The sequence below is a fragment of the Bemisia tabaci genome, chromosome 6 (assembly GCF_918797505.1).
Source record: "Bemisia tabaci chromosome 6, PGI_BMITA_v3".
NCBI classification, from domain to species: Eukaryota; Metazoa; Arthropoda; class Insecta; order Hemiptera; family Aleyrodidae; genus Bemisia; species Bemisia tabaci.
In genome coordinates this window covers 30,546,070-30,565,237 of record NC_092798.1, presented here as the reverse complement: position 1 = coordinate 30,565,237, position 19,168 = coordinate 30,546,070, and the positions used below count along the sequence as shown (strand labels likewise).

The window sequence follows — 19,168 nt, the reverse complement described above, 5'->3', positions numbered from 1 at the left end:
CCAATCTATTTAAGCTCGACTATTATGGAAACTGCGCTACAATTGAAGCGATTATTGAAAGGCTTAAATGCTTGAATCAAAGGCGGAAAAAATGAACGGCAACCTTGAGGAGGTTCTAATCCAATCTTTGGTGAAAAGAATATACAGATTCAAACGAAAGCCGATAAAACAGTAATAAACTATAGTAGTTTTCAGAGATTAACTGAAAATATACACTTTTAGTGCATATAACTATGACTTATAGTTACAAATAATCCGGTGGCGAGGCGTGAATGATCGATGATCGATATTTCCTCATTTAAAGCTATGGTAAGGAATCGATTATTTAGGTGTTCGTTGCGAACAGTCTGATTTTCGATCTAATTCCATAGGTTTAAATGGCAGATAAATCGATGTATAGCAAAGCACGCCACGCCACTGAAATATACCTCAGAAGTCATCTTATTCTTCAGTCCATTTTTCTTAATTGTGTCTTCAGTCATGTATCTGCGCATTCAGAGAAAATTTTCAGCATTTTGCATTTGCGTTACCCTCTACAATCGCATCGCTGAACTGATGTTAAAGAAAAGGGAGGCCTGAGAAGGAAGCCGGAAAAAATGAAATGCGCAGGGATATGATTAAAAAAATAGAGAAAAAAAAGAAAACCTTGGTAGCGCGGGAAAGTTCCTCGCCGTGAAATAAAACTTAGGCGGGAAAATGAGAGGAGAGGGAGAAGAAGGATAAAAGTTATTGTACATTTCTGTGATGAGTTCAAATCCGAGCGCAGTGGTGTAGCATGAGCGAGGAAAAGTTGGCGGAAAGAAAACTAATTATTTATTAATATTGCAGTTTTCTTGAATAAAAGAGAGCGAAATTCGCTGCCAGTTCATCACTGATCCTCTGTTGCCACGAATGCACGAGTCTATGACAACACAATTTTATCTTATTAAAGTACACTTTTACGGTCAAAAAGTTTTTTGAATGATTATTACATGATGAAATTAATGAAGGGTAGAATTCATTTAAGCATCGCAATGCATTCTGCTATGTTATTTTTTATTGCTTCCTTAACAAAATTCAACCATTGATCAATAGGAGGTAATTTATTTAAGAGTGCTCTAACATATATGTATGAAACTTAACTTATGCATCTATGACGTAACAAGTATCTTGATATTATTATTCAAATTGCTCACATACAGATATATATTCATATATCTCATGATGAAAATTTGAGTGTTGGAAAAATTCTTTATATACCTTCGTTGACAACTTTTATTTTTTTTTTCTTCTATAATTAATCTGAGACGCCATAAAATTGCTAAAATGATAACAAGCCGGTAAAGATTTACAAGTTATGGGGAGACTACCCTTTTTACTCCGTCTTAAGACATCTCTGTATCTTCGTCAACTTCGCATTTGATCCAAGTTCCTGCCATTTTTAAAAGACAAATAATTATGACATTACCACTGTTAATTATTAACAGGCGCCTTAAAAATATGAAAATCACTCCATGAAGCGTAAAAATTAAAGAAACAGCACTTAAGGCAACAGAAGTTTTCTTTCACTGGAAAAAACACATTGGACCTAGAGTCCAGACTCTTGAAAACATTGACAAGAAAAAATACTTTTGATTCAATCGGAGGTTGTTGGGTAGGAAGGAAAAAATGTTAGGGGCAGAAAAGCGTTACTTGCTATTTTGACTGAACAAACTCAAAGTTGCAGACAAACTGAAAATTTTTAATTTCCTCGGAACTTCAGTCCGGCGCCTTCAAGTGGAAAAGAGGGTTTGTTGGGTAAGGAAGGAAAAAAATGTTAGGGGGAGAAAAGCGTTACCCACTACTACTCTCTTCTAATTAAACAATTTCAAAGTGCAGATAAATTGAAATTTTTTAATTTATTCGGAACTCAAGTGCGGCAACTTCATGTGGAAAAATGGGGTTATGTCGAAAGAGGGAGGAATACATTTTGAGGGGGAAAACTCGCTACTGTTCTCTTTTAACTTAACAATTTCAAAGCTTCAGATTTTTTTTTTACTTCTTCGAAACTTTAGTCCGGCACCTTCGTGTGGAAAAGGGTAGTTGTCGGGTAAGGGAGGAAAAAATGTTAGGGGTAGAAAAGCGTTACTCGCTGCTGCTCTCTTTCAACTTAACAATTTCAAAGTTGCAGACTTGGGGAACCAAGAGGCTGCGTCGTCTGGAAGCAGAGGGCCAGAGGCACCGGATGGCGGTGGGGGAGGGGGGAGGGGCACTGCCGAGGGGGTGAGGGAGGGAAAATTTACCTAAAACTGAATAAGCTGTGTAACAAAAGCGTTGCGTGAAAGGGGTGCATGGGACGCGGAGCGCAAGAGGCGAGCTTGCAAGTCGGATGGAACTTGCAAGTTGAGTGCAGGGCCTGAGTGGAAGAGAGGAAGACAAATGACGGAGCGAGGCAACGCCTGCTTTCACGCTATCCATTTGTCAATGTCAGCGGTTGCCATGGAAACGACGCCTTGCCCCCTCCCCCCCATCGAACAAGATGCTCGCAACATTCTCGCACTAGCTCGCCGCGCCCCTCCCCCCGCCTCGTCCCCCATGAAGCCCCCCGCCAGTTAAACGCGAGTCTTGGAGTGGTTTTAATCGCGTCAAAATTACTTCGCGATTAAGTTTCGAGAGGAACTTTCCAAGATTTGGTCCAAAGAATTTTCTATCGTCCTTAATCAAATCATCTATAGATAGAAGTATATGAGGACTTAGCTGTAACAATAGCGGATGTGAAAAATTACCTTTCCGAAACACGCTTAAAAAACTGTTTTGTACACACAAAAATTTAATATGTTTGGCTCCGGCATAATGTACAGATCTCGAAGATCACATCTCAAGAATTTTCTCAAAATTTTCTCGATGCCAAAACAGTTTTTTGAATGTGTTTCGAAAAGGTAATTTTTCACATCCGCTATTGTTACAGATAAGTCCTCATATATGTGATAGAGTTCTTCGTTCCTCAAAAATTGCCGTCAATACATCACAGACCCAGACCTCACATTTTTGGAAAAATCGAATCGGTGGCGTCTTCGAAATCTCCATTAACGGTTCCGTGTGTGTGGACAATATTGTAGCCCTATCTTACGACGCTCAGTGGATCGAGTCAATATGAGAGGTTGGACATAATTTGGAAACTTTAAGAGCTCATAACTCTGTTTATACAAAAATTTGAGGTACTAAAAGTGTTTACATTGGTTTCCCCGTGAAATTTTCCGTCAGAAGCATCCCTTAAAATTTAAAATGCGACAAACATCAAAATTTGCAGTTTTAGTCAACAATTTTATGTCCGACCTTTCTAATTGACACGATCCACCGTGCGACGGTTCTGAGATACGGCATTTCAAAAATTATGGTTTACACTGGAATCAACGAGGCCGACGCACGGGTGTCCCTGATATCTATCTTGGAATGGCTAAAATGAAGTTAGGTACCTTTTGGCTCTGAGGAACTGATATAAATAGGGGAAATTCATGAATTTATGGGAAGTATTTCGGTTCCGAATGCTCCCAAAACGCTGATCATTAATGAAAAAGATGCAGTGCTGAAAGAAAATGGCGGTAACAAGCTTCTTGCTATTTTATGATAGAATCGCCATCCTTTACTTTGTTTTGAATGAGGTTTATTGGAAGACTTGTCTAAGATATGAGACTTGACAAAACTTGAAGGTATTTCGTGTTTTCATGGGGTTGATTTAAATAAATTTGATATCAGGACCAGGGCCGGATTTACCTTTTTTCCGCCCATGGGCCGCCTGTATTTTACCGCCCCATCTCATTCGTTTTGAAACATCTATAGAAACCATCAGGTGAACGTGCCCGAGGAGGGGCACATAGGACGCGTTTACTCGCGTTTGGCACATTTTTTGTGAAAGCCCTGTCAACACTTGCAAAAGTTCACGGAACTTTGCTCGAAAATTAAGTTCTGTAGACCTATCTCTGTGTGGACGATGCCTTTCATTTATAAGAAAAGAACGAAAAAATTATGATTAAGAATAAACATGAATTTGGTCTAATGATCTTAATTTCCGCCACCGCGCCAACCGAACTGTGTTTGGCGCAATGCGCGAAGTATCCCTACAGTCTTGAAGGCGCTATGCGTTTCACGCTGACCGCTGCTGACCAAGTGACCGCACTGTTTTTGACGCAATGCGTGAAGTATTCATGCAGTCTTGTAGGCACTGAGTTTCACGCCAACCGCTGCTGACCGCACTACGTTTGACGCAATTACGCTAACTTTCCTAATGATTCATTCACGTATGATTTTAGTCGATCTAGAGATTTTGTTTTTGCGAAAAGGAGGAAGAAGGAAGCAAACGCATGAAAACGATAGACGCTATTCATGCCACGTCACAGAAAAGCGGTATATATAGATTTTCCGCATTGGTAGCATTGAAACAGGTTATGTCAATGTTATTGTTTGGATCCAATTCGATATAATGGAGAATCCCTATGATGACGTCGCCACTAATAGCGTCTGTTGAAATCGCACACGATAAAAGGTTTGAAAGATTGCTTGTCTCTCTTCTGGCATCCCTTGTCGCCGGCGTCTGAGAAAATTCACTTGCAAACAGGGAAATATGAAAAAAACTGCAAAATTCGCACAACATCAGCCTTTTTTGTTATGCCCATTGTGATTATTATGAGATTTACTTTACTGAAGTTCACTAAATTGGTGTATCTTTTGCACGCGACAAACCCATCATAAGATTTTTCAAGAGATATTTTGTAGTACAGAATGCACGCTGATATTTTAATGTAATTTATTCTTTTAATTTTATTTTTCATTAATTGAAGCCATAGAAATATAACAACAATGAAGAAATAGATGTGTAAGAAGTAAAATGCTTCTCTGAAGCATTTTCTAAGAATGCCTGAAATCTTCAAAGGTATGGAAATGTAAGATAATTCATGGTCGACAAGATTCAACATGAAAAGTGCGTCGGGAATTTGGGGAAATAATGAAAGAATCTATGATAGAGGAAAGGGTGAATTTATTTGAGATTTTTTGTTTTTGAAACTTGCGGGATTCTTTATACTTTACACATTTCAGGAATGCCGCAGTGCTTCGAAAATCACGGAAGAGCTGGAAAAATAAGAAAAAACAGTACTGAGGGGATTATTTATACTATATCCAGCATCGGAGGCAAGACTTGGATCGTCTGGTGTCTGCATGTGACAGGCCTGCGAGCTTTTCTCCATTCAACCCTCAACTTTGCCTCACCCTCTACTGTGTTCCACGCAAGCACCGAGCAACACTGCATTCTCTTATTCAGTCCAAATTTCTCTTTAAAACATCAATTTATTGTAACTTAGTTACACTGATTTGCTGCAGCTATTTTTGTTTTTGTTTTAATGGTTGAATATATTCCCCCCCCCCTCTCCTTAAACACTGAAAAAAAAATCTTGGTGTATTTACCAAGAAAAGGGTAAAATTACCAAGAATTCAGGGTTCTATTTGATCCCACTTATTTCTTGGTAAAATTACCATTTATGGAATTGGTAATTTTACTGAGAAATCTCGGTAAAATTATTGAACTTTCTCGGTAATTTTACTGAACCTTGGTAAAAACGCCAATATTTTTTATCGACTGTGGTAGTATATTACCGAGATAAAATGGCAAAGTTACCGGGAATTGATTACCAATAAAAGTGGTATTCTTACCTGGAAAAACATCAGTAAAAATACTGGTTTTTAGGTAAGCTTACCAGTCTGTCTTGGTAAAATTACCAATAATTGGTAAAAAAAAAAGTGAGATGGTAAAGGTACCAACGGACCTTGGTAAAAACGCCGAGAATTTTTTTTTCAGTGAAGAAGTTGTCTGTAGTAAAACTTTTCCCGTCGATTTCTCCCGAACGAAGACCCTGATATGAGCAGCCAATCCACGGACTGGCTGGTCAGAAGTCCGAAAAATATACCAAGAGAGCCGGTCGACAATATATTAAATCCGGTATATGTGCTAGCCGACGAATGTCCCTTACAAAAGCTAAATTGAGTTGATTGCGAAGCCTTGATGCAACTATTCGTGTTCGACGAATGGGAATGTTGCCCATTAAAAAATTGAAGGCGCTTCCACTTTTCTCACTTTTTCAGAAATGCACGGCCGACGGGTTGTCGTTTGTTGTCGCACTCGCGTAACAGAGTACCTACGTAGGAATATTATGGCGCAAATGCTTGAAGTATCCCTACAGTCTTGTAGGCGCTATGAGTTTCACGCTGACCGCTGCTGACCAAGTGACCGCACTGTTTTTGACGCAATGCGTGAAGTATTCATGCAGTCTTGTAGGCACTATGAGTTTCGCGCCAACCGCTATGCTGCTGACCGCACTACGTTTGACGCAATGCGTGAAGTATTCATGGAGTCTTGTAGGTGCTAATATGTGTTTCATGCTGACCGGTGCGCCGATAGGGCTTCTCCTTTCCATCTCAAGTTCTCGCCATCATTGCTCTTTGCGCCGTCCCGCTCCAGGTCAAATTGCGTGTTTGGTTTCTCTCTCAGCTAGACTAATGAAAGACGCTGTCTCTTATGTCACCGAAAGACGAACAAATTAGAAATTACTATACTTCAACTCTTAGGATATGAGATTTTTTCGCTTTTCCTCATTTGTGATTCTGAATCAGATTTTTTTCTTGATACCTACATTTGAAAAAAATTAGAACATTTGCCTTCCCCTAAATTTGCCGCCATGGGCCGCGGCCCATGTGGCCACCCCCTTAATCCGGCCTTGATTTTGATACTTTATAGTTTTATTACAAATTTCAAAAAATATTCATTGGAAATTGGTCAGTGGGAGATATTTGTCCGTTAGAGTACATTTAAAATTCACAACCGGCTTCTTTTTCAGATTTTTGACCGGTCGGATGGGACAAAAAAGTTGCCCTGTTTCTAGGGCACTTTCGCCAACGGGACGTAACATAAATCTAAAACAGCGGCAATCTAGTCTTTTTTACATACATATTACATCAGTTGAAAAGTAATATAGGTATCGATGGTGTAACTACTAGACCACGTATCTTGTTTGCGGTGTCTAAAAATCCCCGCTCCAATTTTATTTTTTTGAAAGAGAAAAAATCAGTCTCATTTCTTGAAATTTTCACAGAAAAGAAAAAAACCACGGAAGTTTTCACATATTTACGTTGAGTAGTTTTCCATTCAAAAAATAAAGTATGGCAGGAAGTCTACAACATCGCGAACCGAGATACGTGGTCTGGTAGTTTCACCATCGATATGCAAAGCTAAGTAAAGTAAAAGAATTGCAAGAACTTATGAAACGCGAACTATCAATTTTTGAACCTCATTTTATGATTAGTTCTCGACCTTTCAACCTTCACTGGAAAAAAAAAACACATTGGATCTAAAGTCCAGACTCTTAAAAACATCAACAAGAAAAAATACTCTTGATTCAATCAGATTTAAGCTTAAATCAAGAACCAAGCCTCTTAATTTGAGCCGATTTCCTTTTGATTTAAGCTTAAATCTGATTGAATCAAGAGTCCTATTTCTTGCCAATGTTTTCAAGAGTCTGGACTCTAGATCCGATGTGTTTTTTTTTTTCTTTTTTTTCCAGTGTTTGTATTTCACCAAAAGTCTGTTTTACGAAATTAATTTTTCTTGGGGGTGACCAGCACCCCCTTAGAACCGCCTTTGACCTGAACGGATGTGAACTATATTCAAATAAGAAGTGAAATAATGTTCAGCTACAGCATGAGCAGCCCGCGGATTAGTCGTGCGAACCCTAATACCGAGGGTCCGCGGGGGATGAAAAATATCGGCTGGACGACCATCGAAGGGCATTGTCAAGGAAGTTATCTGAGAAGCTCATAAAGTTCAGGGCGGCCAACCCCTGGCCGAGCGGAAGGAAGTCCAGGCACATTGGTCATTTTGTAGCGGTTTTCTTATGACAGAGCTCATTACCGTCCGAGGAGAGGCCAGGAAATTGGGTTCCCTCTGGCCGGACCTAGCTCCAAGGTTACCAAATTTAACAACGACTTCCCCGCGCGCCCTTAACGGATGAGCAAGCTTGATGAACGAGCTGGCAACAATGGGTTCATGCAATCGACGGGGCAGATTTCCCTTCCCTTGTACATCCTGTTTCAAACTGCACGCAGGAAAGCCGAAAAAAATAATTTCTCCCGATGAAAACGCGTCGTAGCCCCGTCCAACCGATTTTGAACCCCTTTAAATTGGCCTCTGCCGAACGGGTTCGAGGCCGTTCGAGATAAATATCTTATTTTCCCGGAAAAACCTTCAACGCTACTAGTAGATGACCACGAGTATAAAGATGCTCTCACTCACTGCTCCTTTTTCAGGATCTTCAACAAACTCGGATTTGCTGGACAAACTAGCCCTCAAAAACTTTGGGCAAATGAGGTATGTGGTGTGTGCGTTCTTTTTTTTTATTATGGGCATTGTTAGTGATTGAAGAATATTAAGGATTTCTGTTCTAAACAGCCTTTTCTCCCATAATTATTAATGGCAGAGGGTACATCTATCCGGTGTTCGAAACTCACAGGTGCCAACGCGCCAAATGCGCCTGAAAAATCGGCCATGGCGCCTAAAAAATGAAGGCTCTGAGCCGACGTGGCCCCTAAAGTTTGCTCCCTAAAAATCTGAATTTTCATATGAGATGATTATTCGAAATTCTCAGAGCTACAAGTGAAAGCTTTTTCTATTCTTAACGATTTCATCCTTAGTGCTTTTGTCTTCCCCAAGTTACAGCTACTTACTAGTTCTGTTACGGAAACATCTCGCGTCTAACTTTTCACCAAAGGCGCCGTAATATATAGGCAAAAAGTCAATTTGGCCCCTAAAAAAGCTTTAATGGAGCCTAAAAATTGGGCTTGATGCGCCACGTCGCTCCTAAAACTCAAAGGTGAGTTTCAAACTCTGCATCCATCCTTCTCTGAAATTTATCTTAATTTCAATCCGGTTTTTCAGAGGAAAATATCTTATTTTTTGTGAGCCCAGAGAAAACACACGAATATCCAGCGCGAATAAACCAGCGCCTTGACTGACGAATTGTAACCGAATGACTTCGATTGATACATAATATTGCCAAGATATTACTTTCATGCGTCAATCGAGGTCATTCGATAAAGATTCAAAAATCGATCCACAAGACTCTGTTGAAAACAGACTTGCTCGACCCTTTTGAAAACAACCGATTCAGGGATTCACGTTCTCATATCTTTCGTACAAGCGACCAGCATTGTCTATCCTCATAAAGATAAACCAGGGAGACCAGACTCACCGACATCATATCCATGAAGTGGCCTTATTTTCCCGCTTCAAAATTCGTACAAGCTCGAAAATTGACAAGAACGAGACGAGAACGGAATCACCGCAAATTCTGACTCGACGGAACGAGTCAATCCTGAGTTCCACCGCCGCCAGTGTACCCTGACATAAGATTTTCCGGGGAGCTCGAAAGAAGTGGCGTGGCGTGCTTTTCGATAAATCGATTGTTATGCCATTTAAACCTATGGTAAAGAATCAATTATTTAAGTGTTCGCTGCGAACACCCTGTTTATCGATCCTTTTCCAAAGGTTTAAATGGATTACATTTTGCAATAAGGAACCATTATCTCTGGCTCATTGTAGAAAGAACATACATGCGATTGGTTTCCGTATACAGATATGTGCTTTTATAGACGAGCCAGAGATAGTGATTCCTTATTGCAAAATGTAATCCAAATGGCATAACAATCGATATATCGCTGCTCAAAAGGTACTCCTCGCGGTGACTCCGGCAACGATGAGCGTCACCCATCATATCCCTTAAAACGATCCCTGAGTTTGAATTTTCGAAAGCTCGGGCTGAGACAGCTGAGCAATTACACTAACGATCCCGGCCCCGAGTAACTTCTCTGGCGTTGGAGCCCGATGATTAGCACTTTCATGCGAGCGGCACGCTTGGAGGCGTTCTGAAATTTTAAGGCGCAGCGCCCGCCCGTGCCGTTCGCTACCCTGTCAGTCCCTCCGCCTCTGGCCGCCGCCTAAACGCACGCCCTTTTTGATCCGGCTCTGACTTCTGTCGTCCTGAGGAAGAATATCGTATGAACACTCGCATATTGCCAAATGGAGAATTAGCACGAAAATTTTGTATTTCTTCATCTGAGAATGCCTACACTGAAAACAAGTATGGTTATTTTGACTCCTGGGACCTTAAAACATCTAGTAATGATGAAATTTCAACTTTTTTTTTCTTTTTTTTTTTTCTTGGAGGATGACAATACTTCCTCTCTACCCTAGGGGAGCAAGAAAGTAAAAATGGTATGCTGTTTCAGCATCTAGGATGTCAAAAATGTGTCTGGTGGTCTTAAGATGCTGCCTTGGTTGCCGACTCAATTGAATTTACATTCACAGGATGTAAAGTTAACTGCGGGGGCAGTTAAGGCAGCATCTTGGGATCACCAGACACATTTTTGGCATCCTAGATGCTAAAACAGCATATTATTTTTTTCAGTGGAACCAAATTTAGCAGTTTTTCTTTAACATTTTTTCTGGTATGGGAAATTGTAGAGACATATTTAAAAGTGAGAAAATGTACAGCCTCGTGACGTCATCAGGCGGTATTTCGTGTTTAAACGCGTGTAGTTTAGCAGTTTCGATCATTTGGACATATCTCCTCCCATAATTGTTCAATTTTTAAACCGAAGATCTTCTCGTACTCAGTTCAGTTTCCAATTAAATTTGAAAACCATCAAATTTCAGACACCTGCAAATCTTCCACTTTCTCTGATGAAAAATGTATGTTGTGGAAGAAAGTTATGCATATTCTTATTTTGAAATTTTCAGGTATTCTAGATTGAATTGCGATTAATATTGCCAGGAAAATTAAAAGATAAATATTTAAAACTTTCCGAATGAATTTGTATTTTATTGGAGGAAATTTGGCGACGCTTGAAGGTTCATACGACATTTTTCCTCAGAACAAACTTGGTGTCCATTCGCGAAGTGGCCCAGTTTACTTTTCACAGCTTGCTGTGTCAACCGTTAGTTTCCACTGTCATCTCGCTGTGCACGGCAGTTTAAACCTGACGGAAAAATGATAGGTCCCTCATTATCCTCTTCTAGATGTAATACCGAAGGGTCGTATCAAGATCAAATGCGTGGCCCAAGGAGTTTTCTGGGAGTGGCCTGGCTTCCTTTTTTCTAGGAAGGGTCTGAGTCCTTTTGGGGGTCTTGAAAATTTTGGGAAATCTATTTTTCGAATTTAAAGCTATTCTTCTGCAAAATTTTCCGTATGCGAACCAAAAGTTCAAATCCACCGTCAAGAACATTATCTGTCTAGAATTTCGCAAAAGTATTGGATTTTCAACTACTTGCACTCCTGCTCCCCAAGAACGCCATGATTTGAAGTTAAAATTCTGAATCTTTGATTCTATTATGTCTTTGCATGATTATATTTGTGTAACAAAATGGACCGCGTTAAACAGAAAGGAACCAAGCCACATCAGCTATTGCCAAATTTAATTGGGCAATTTAATTTTTTACATGAAAACGGTTGTGTGGATTTTCGTGCAAATTTCAGTGAAAATTCTCCGTGGTGCGAAACAAATTCCTTAAAATGTTCAAAGGAATCCGAACAACCGTTCTCTCGTAAAAAATATAATTGCCCAGTTAAACTTGGCAATCGCTGATGTGGCTTGGTTCCTTTCTGTTAAACTCGGTCCAAATCATTCGTAGTCATATCTTCCTTAAATCTAATCGGTCTATCACTGCATCAGAGCGCACAAACTTACAATACAGCCGAGAATGGGCAGAAACGATCTCTTCTCATGGCGGTCGAGAAAAGACCGGTGAAAGTTACACGAGTCGAAACTTTTGCAATCAACTTCTGCCCGACGGAAAATGACCTCTCTTTGGTCACCTCCTTGAAATGCAACTTGAGTAGAGCGGTGAGGTTTGCAATCCAATGAAGTTGCCCGAGCTTGTACCCGTAGTTGATGCTGAAGTCACTTCTCCTCACAAGGCAATCGCCAGGCTCCTTAAAATATTCATGGGCCACGCCGGAGAGGGCCTCCAGAGGAAATGTCACACCGAGTCTGGGAGCTTGATGGAACAAGACGTCATCCAAACGCGATGCCAAATATTCGCCAAAAATCAGAGAATCCCTTTTCCAATCCAGCGTGTCACTAGAAGCTCTGGCAACATGATAAGCGAGCTTTTTGGTGGTGTTGTCCAGTCGAAGAGAAAGCTCCGGATTATCCCGAATATGCACGTGAAATTGGCGAGGCGGAGTTGAAATGACGGCAACAATGTGTTTGCGCATACCTCGATAATTTCCGCTTCGGCTGACGTCTCGTTACGGGTGTAACGCCTTGCCTTCCTCCCTCAACCCCCACACCTTCCTCTTACTTGTGTGCCGTGCATCATTGTGACGTTTATCATTCGCTATCTTAATTACCTCCGAACGTTGAAAGCAAGCGGCTCCGCCCTTTAAGCTTAACAAAAATATCTACACTGAAAAAAAAAGAATGGTAATATCTACTTTAAGTCTATTTGATTTTTTACACAGTGATATCATTCGGTGAGAATAACCAAAATTATGGTGGTATTCAACAGAACTCTGCTGATACTTACCATAATATGGTAAATGCAACCATAGTGTCTGATGTACATTACCATACTCGTATCACCGTGTCAGAGTACGGTAAAATCTACCATATTTTTTTCAGTGTATTTGGTAATCCGAATCGAGCGATTGCGGCGTGGATGGTGGGGTCAGTTAAAGAATCTCAGATTCCAGGCTTTAAGTTTAAGCCGCACAGCAACATTATTAAAATGTATTAAAACTCTTCAAAAACTAAGGGCAATCCGCTAAATATAAGTAATTTACAAAATTTGCTGGGAGCCATTTTTGTCTTCTAGCTACCAGATAAATTAATAAAACCTTTTATACTTCACAAGATAAGAGATTCGAATGATCTATGATTGAAATATGAATCCAATAGCTTGGATTAGCTTACAAATCTTTAGAAGTAATTTTTTAAATTTCATAAATTATTATATCATAATAACCCTTTTATCAGGCATTCTCTAAACTACATGACCAGCACTTAAATATTACTAATTATATTATTTTAATCTTTTTATCTTTTTAATCAATATAATTTATCTAGAGGCGTTTGTTAACTTTAAGTTTAACCGCAACTGCTGGCACCTAATTAGCTGGAATTTAAATAAATTCTTTTGGTAGATTATTTAGTAAATTCTAGATTTAGTAATTCTTTTCGTAGGCAAAAGTGTTTCTTTCATTTTATACACGTAGGATGGACAAAAACCCAGTAATTTGTAGATACGATTGTCTGCTGTTGCTTTTCCACTTTAATGTAAAACAAGAAAAATACACAAAGAAAAGTGGCCGGATCTGTATGTAACAATATGGTAAAATTGTGCTGGGTCCACACTATTTTGAGGAGCAAACAAGGCCAAAAAGTCCCAAAATTTTAATTAGAGTCTACAATTTTGAGCTCTAACGAGTATCAGTACAAGACTTAGGGGAATAGTGTTCAGCTCCGGCAAATGCATTGGAATATTAATGTACGAGACATTCTTCCGATACATCGACGACGCGACGATTAGATTTTTCATAGTCTAAGTTCTAATTTGAACTTCCAAAAAGCCGGTCCAAAAGTGGCATATCTCTGTCTCAAAGTTTGGCAAGCCATTCTTAGATTCTATGGCAATGTGTTCATTTATTGACTGAGACCAACAGTTAAACAGTAAAACTCACCTCCATTATACTTTTGTCAATGTTTTCGAATATTCCTTACGTCAAAATTGGTGAAATTAGATACAATTTCAATAGTTGTTAGGGCTAGTTTGGAGCAGTGAGAAGAAAGTCCAGTAATTGGAGAATGCTCATTTGTTTCCAACATTATAATATCGGGTTAACACTACAGCACTACGGTTGTGCGCGCTCACTCTGACCAGTTCGCCTTCAATAACTAGAGTAGGCAATGTTAGTGACCTAGGAGCAGTAAAAGTTGCTTGAAGGAGTGAGCCTAAGATCAATCGTATTACTTCAGCAATTCAAGGAGGCATGAAAGAACTAATTTACCTCTCTTCGCGGTGTTTCCACCTCGCCCCAGTGATCTGTCGCTTGCTCCGCAACGCAGTTATTCATAGAGTTTTTTTTATCTCCCTTTCTCCCACATTTTCGGTCTCTTTCTATGAATTCCAAAACCGAGCATCGAGCAAGCTGAACTTACTCGTTGCTTTTATCAGTCAACCGCATCTTTCTTTATCATACTTTTATTGAATATCGGTACAAGATGGATTGAGTGATAAAGCTTTTTGGACGCCTGGCTTCTCCAGGCCCAGGGCGCTGCGACAACAAAAAATTGTGCAGGGCGTTGAAGTGTCTTTAAAATTTTCGAACTTGACAATCGTATTTTAGGGATTTTATTGTAATTATATGTGACATTTAGTGTTTCAAATCAGACTAATTTCTCGTTGCAAATTCGTAGCCTAATAGTGTGGTAAGAACTTGGTGCTGTGTGTCATGGCTACTCCACAAATCAAACATGTTTCAGGCACCATGGGTCCCGGCAGTGGCTGGCCGCGCCTAACATCTAATGCAAATCAAACAACCTTCGACAATAAGTTTCCTTCTCAGCAGCTTCCCATGATCAATCGTTCCATTAATTTGTAAATTGAACTTCTCATAAGCAACGTCGAGTTGAAGTCACGTCGCGTCGTGTCCGTGTTTTTTGACTAATTTTGAAGGTAAATTGTTCTGATAAAATTATGTACCTTGTATAAATGTGTGCAGTGTTTCTTCACATAACACCTGGTTTGAAAGTTTTCTCTGTTTGTGCAAATTACAGTGAAATATCACTGAAATTCCACTCAGCAAAAGCTTGTGCCACCTCAAAAGAATGAAGAATGTGGAGAATGTCAATAGCTAAAACGTAAACATCCTAAGGAAATTAAAGTCGATTCTATCGATATTTCAAAATACACTACGTACACTCACGGCATGCTGATATCAGCGACTATCACTAACACAATTAAATCGTTCGCTGGATTATCGACGGCGAATTTTCCAACTGAGACTGCGTCGCCACGAAGTGGAGCATATGCACTAAGGAGCAACGCGAACAAGGAGGAGTTGAAGTCTGATAATAAGAAGAACAGTTTCAGTTCCAGCAGGCCCTCGCCTTCTTCATTGCCACTCTCAGCCGCAGGCCGAAAGACCACAAGGCGCGAAAAGATAACGTCCAAGCCAGTACCAAAGGTCACATCAGTGACACCCAGAGACAAGGGACCCTGGGGCTAGTACGAGGCTTTTACTTTCGGGACTTCAGCATTCCACTGTTGACTTACCTACATGGTTGATGTTCAACAACGTGTTGGCAGTTTCGTTTTGCAAACAGGCCGAAAATGGCCGAAGTTTGGGAAACTTGTTTGGCTCATGACGTCACCCGAAGCTCTTCATCCACTATGTAGGTAGGTCAACAGCCGAAATTAGGGCGATGACTGTTGCTCCCTTATAATTGTCCATAAGGAACTGTTGAATCCCCGAAAGTAAAAGCTTCCACCTGCCGCCAAGAGCAAAAATTGCAAATTGCAATTTTTTTAAATGTAGGTATAAAGAAAAATCGGATTCAGAAAAAAATACAAACGGGAAAAGGTGACAAAATCTCTCATTTCCTGAGAGTATATCTCTAATTTTGTCGTCTTTCTGTGATACAATAGACAGCACCTTTAATTAGTCGAGTTAAGACTAAGAGAGAAATCGAACACGGAATTTGGCCTGGAACGGCGCGACGCAGAGAGCAATGATGACGAGAACTTGAGATGAAAAGGAGAAACCCTCGGCGCGGCGGTCGGCATGTACCACGTATTAGCGCCTACAAGACTGCATGAATACTTCACGCATTGCGTCAAAGATGGTGCGGTCGCTGCGGTCAGCAGCGGGCGGCGTGAAACGCATAGCGCCTACAAGACTGCATGAATACTTCACACATGTTGCAAACACCCTGCTTATCGATCCATTTCCATCGGTTTAAATGACAGATCAGTCGATATATCGCAAAAAGCGCCTCGCCACTGGTAGAAACCCATCTGACATCAACAATAACGCAGATTTTATCAAATCATTTTCTCTGTGTAAATTTGGAAAAAAAATCGTTCTGCTGAACCTTTTTTAAAACATATTTTCATTCAGCCTCTGTGGTCATTATTTTATTTTATAGCTAGGTGAAATCAAAGAGATGAATTGGCTATTTCGGGACTTAGTAGACCGATCACGACTTTTATCCTGAGGATCAGCAAGCCTCTCCTTCGCCTGCGCCTTCCGTCGCAGTTGGCGTACCTCCAATTTAAAATCCGCAACGGTAGCATCTTGAACATACTTGCCGCTTGCAACACAAACCACAGATATTTTATGCTTATCGAATGGAGTGCCACGGGGAGATTAAGATGATAGAGCTTACTATGTACTCGAGGTACTTTGCAATGTATTGATCGCGCGTTAACTTTGGCAAAAGATTAGCACTGACACACTTTCATTCTATTTGGACCGGTTAAGCAGAAAGGAACCACACCACATCGGATATTGCCAAATTCAATCTGGCAGATAAATTTTTTACATAAAAACGGATGTGCGAATTTTTTGGTGCAAATTTCAGTGAATTTCCTGCATAGTACGGAGCAAATCCTCTTAAATTTTGGTGGGAATCCGCTCAAACGTAAAAAATTAAATTGCTCAGTTGAATTTGGCAATAGCTGATGTGGTTAGGTTCCCCTCTGCTGAACGCGGCCAATTTGAGGGAGAATCGTCAGAAATTTTTTGAACATCAGCATTCAATCAGGCTAAGTCAGGTTAAGATTAGGTTGCCTTCACAATTTTGCATGTTTGGGTCAGTTTCTATGTGAAGTACCTAATGGTGCAACATAAAGCGCTAACCTGTATTTAAAAAAAAGTTTTAGTCTCCGAGTAGTATAGCTCAGGGTCGGATTAAGGGGGTTGCCACATGGCGGCAAATCTAGGGGCAATTTTTTTAAATGTAGGTATAAAAAAAATCGGATTCAGAAAAAAAATCACAAATGAGGAAATGCGAAAAAATCTCTCATATCCTGAGAGTTAAACTATAGTAATTTCTAATTTGTTCGTCTTTCAGTGATACAAGTGACAGCACCTTTAATTTTTCGAGTTAAGAGAGAAACCAAACACGCAATTTGGCCTGGAACGGCGCGACTTGGAGAGAAATGATGACGAGGACTTGAGATGAAAAGGAGAAGTCTCGGCGCGGCGATCGATCGGCATGTAACACATATTAGCGCCTACAAGACTGCACGAATACTTCACGCATTGCATAAAACATAGTGCGGTCACTGTGGTCGGCGTGAAACGAATAGCGCCTGCAAGAATGCATGGATACTTCACGCATTGCGTCAATCAGAGTGCGTTCAGCAGCGGTTGGCGTGAAAATCATGGTACCTACAAGCCTGTCGGAATACTTCACGCATTGCGCCAAACACGGTGCGGTTTGCGCGGCGCGGCGGAATTTAAAATCATAATTTCATCGTACATTTCTTATGAATGGAAGGCCTTGTCCACAAAGAGATAGGTTTACGAAACTTAAATTTCGCGCAAAGTTCCGTGAACCTTTGCTAGTAGTGTTGACAGGGCTTTCCCAAAAAAATTGTCCAACACGAGTAAACGCGTCTTATGCACCCATTCCCCGCTGGCACGTTCACTTGATGGTTTTTATTGATGTTTCAAAACGAATGGGAAGGGGGCGGCAAAATACAGGCGGCCCATGGGCGGCAAATAACATGGGCGCGAAGCGCATCCCAGGGGCGGTCAGTACGGTCAACGCCGAGGTCGGCCACTGGTATCGCAGCTATCATCTTTAGGGCCGAAGCGCATTCTCAGCGGAGAAAACTGCCTTCAGGGATGTCAAGTTCTCCTTAAATCAGTAACGTTTCACACGCAATTATGTATTATATATATGAGACGTTAGCGGAGATTCTAAGATTCTGAGATTCTGAGATTCTGAGATTCTGAGACACAGCAGCCGAGAAGTGACCGCTCCGCACCCAGCGAATTCAATTCGTCGCTCGGCTGACAAAAGGGCGTAACTACACTTTGAGATGAGCCCGGAAAAGCACTGAGTTATATGGACGACAGAGTTCAATACGAAGTGTAGTTATGTCCTTGCCTGAAAAATGACAAATTAAGCTCCTTCAGCTCCCATTCTATCAAACAGGAGCGGAGATTCTGAGACATATACCGCGATCAAGATTCGCGGTCTCCAGCAGTGGCGTGGCGTGCGCGTGATTTGCGATATATCGAACATTATACCATTTAAATCTATGGAAAAGGATCGATAAACTGGGTGTTCGCAGCGAACACTTTAACAATCGATTCTTTACCATAGGCTTAAAAGGCAGAACAATCGATACATCGCAATTTACGCCACGCTACTGGTTTCCAGGTTAAGCCTTGGATAAATCTCGCGTCCAGTAAGCTGAGTTTGAAAAATTCTGTGCATCAGCTGCACCGTATACCGTACTGCCGTGCTGAGGAAAAACGCCGTATGAGCCTCCAGACGTTGCCATATTTCCTTCGAGAAAACCCGAATTCACTGGGAATATTGAGAATATTTTTCCTCGAATTTTTCAGCCAATTTGGCTCACCATTTAATCTAAAATATCTGAAAATGTCTAGAAAAAATAAGCATGGGTTTCCTCAAAAATACACATTTCATTCTCCATTGGAGAATTTGCACGCAATTTTTTTATTGCTTCATCTGAAAGTGCCTAATGAGCTGAGTTCGCAATATTTTTCATAATTTTTTTCTGACATGGGAAATTGGAGAAAAATTGATTTAAAAGTGAGAAAATGCGCCGCCTTGTGACGTCATCTGGCGGCATTTCCCATTTAAACACATGTATTTTAGCAGAATCGGTTATTTTGTCATATCTCCTCTAATAATCGCTCAATTTATGAATCAAGGGTATCTTCGTGTTCAGTTCACTCAGAGGATTCCACTTAAACAGGAAATTCATCAAATTTCAGACCCTTGCAAATTCTCCATTTGGCTCACCATTTAATCTAAAATATCTGAAAATTTCTAGAAAAAATATGCATGGATTTCCTCAAAAATACACGTTTCATTCGGGGTAATTTGGCAATTTTCGAATGTCCAA

At 40.5% G+C, this 19,168-nt stretch overlaps 2 protein-coding genes across 2 annotated transcripts in view; one reads left to right on the top strand and one right to left on the bottom strand.

Annotated features, from left to right (window-relative positions):
• The window catches only part of Fntb (Farnesyl transferase beta subunit), a 167,901-nt gene that overhangs the window by 101,017 nt on the left and 47,716 nt on the right, over nt 1–19,168 (top strand). The window lies entirely within an intron of this gene.
• Nucleotides 1,101–17,683, bottom strand: LOC140224876 (uncharacterized). The gene is made up of 3 exons (XM_072301820.1): nt 13,740–17,683; nt 11,746–12,466; nt 1,101–1,411 (listed from the first exon to the last, which is right to left on the bottom strand). The coding sequence occupies exons 2-3, from the start codon at nt 12,273–12,275 to the stop codon at nt 1,387–1,389; spliced, it is 555 nt and encodes a 184-aa protein (XP_072157921.1). The 5' UTR covers nt 12,276–12,466; nt 13,740–17,683; the 3' UTR covers nt 1,101–1,386.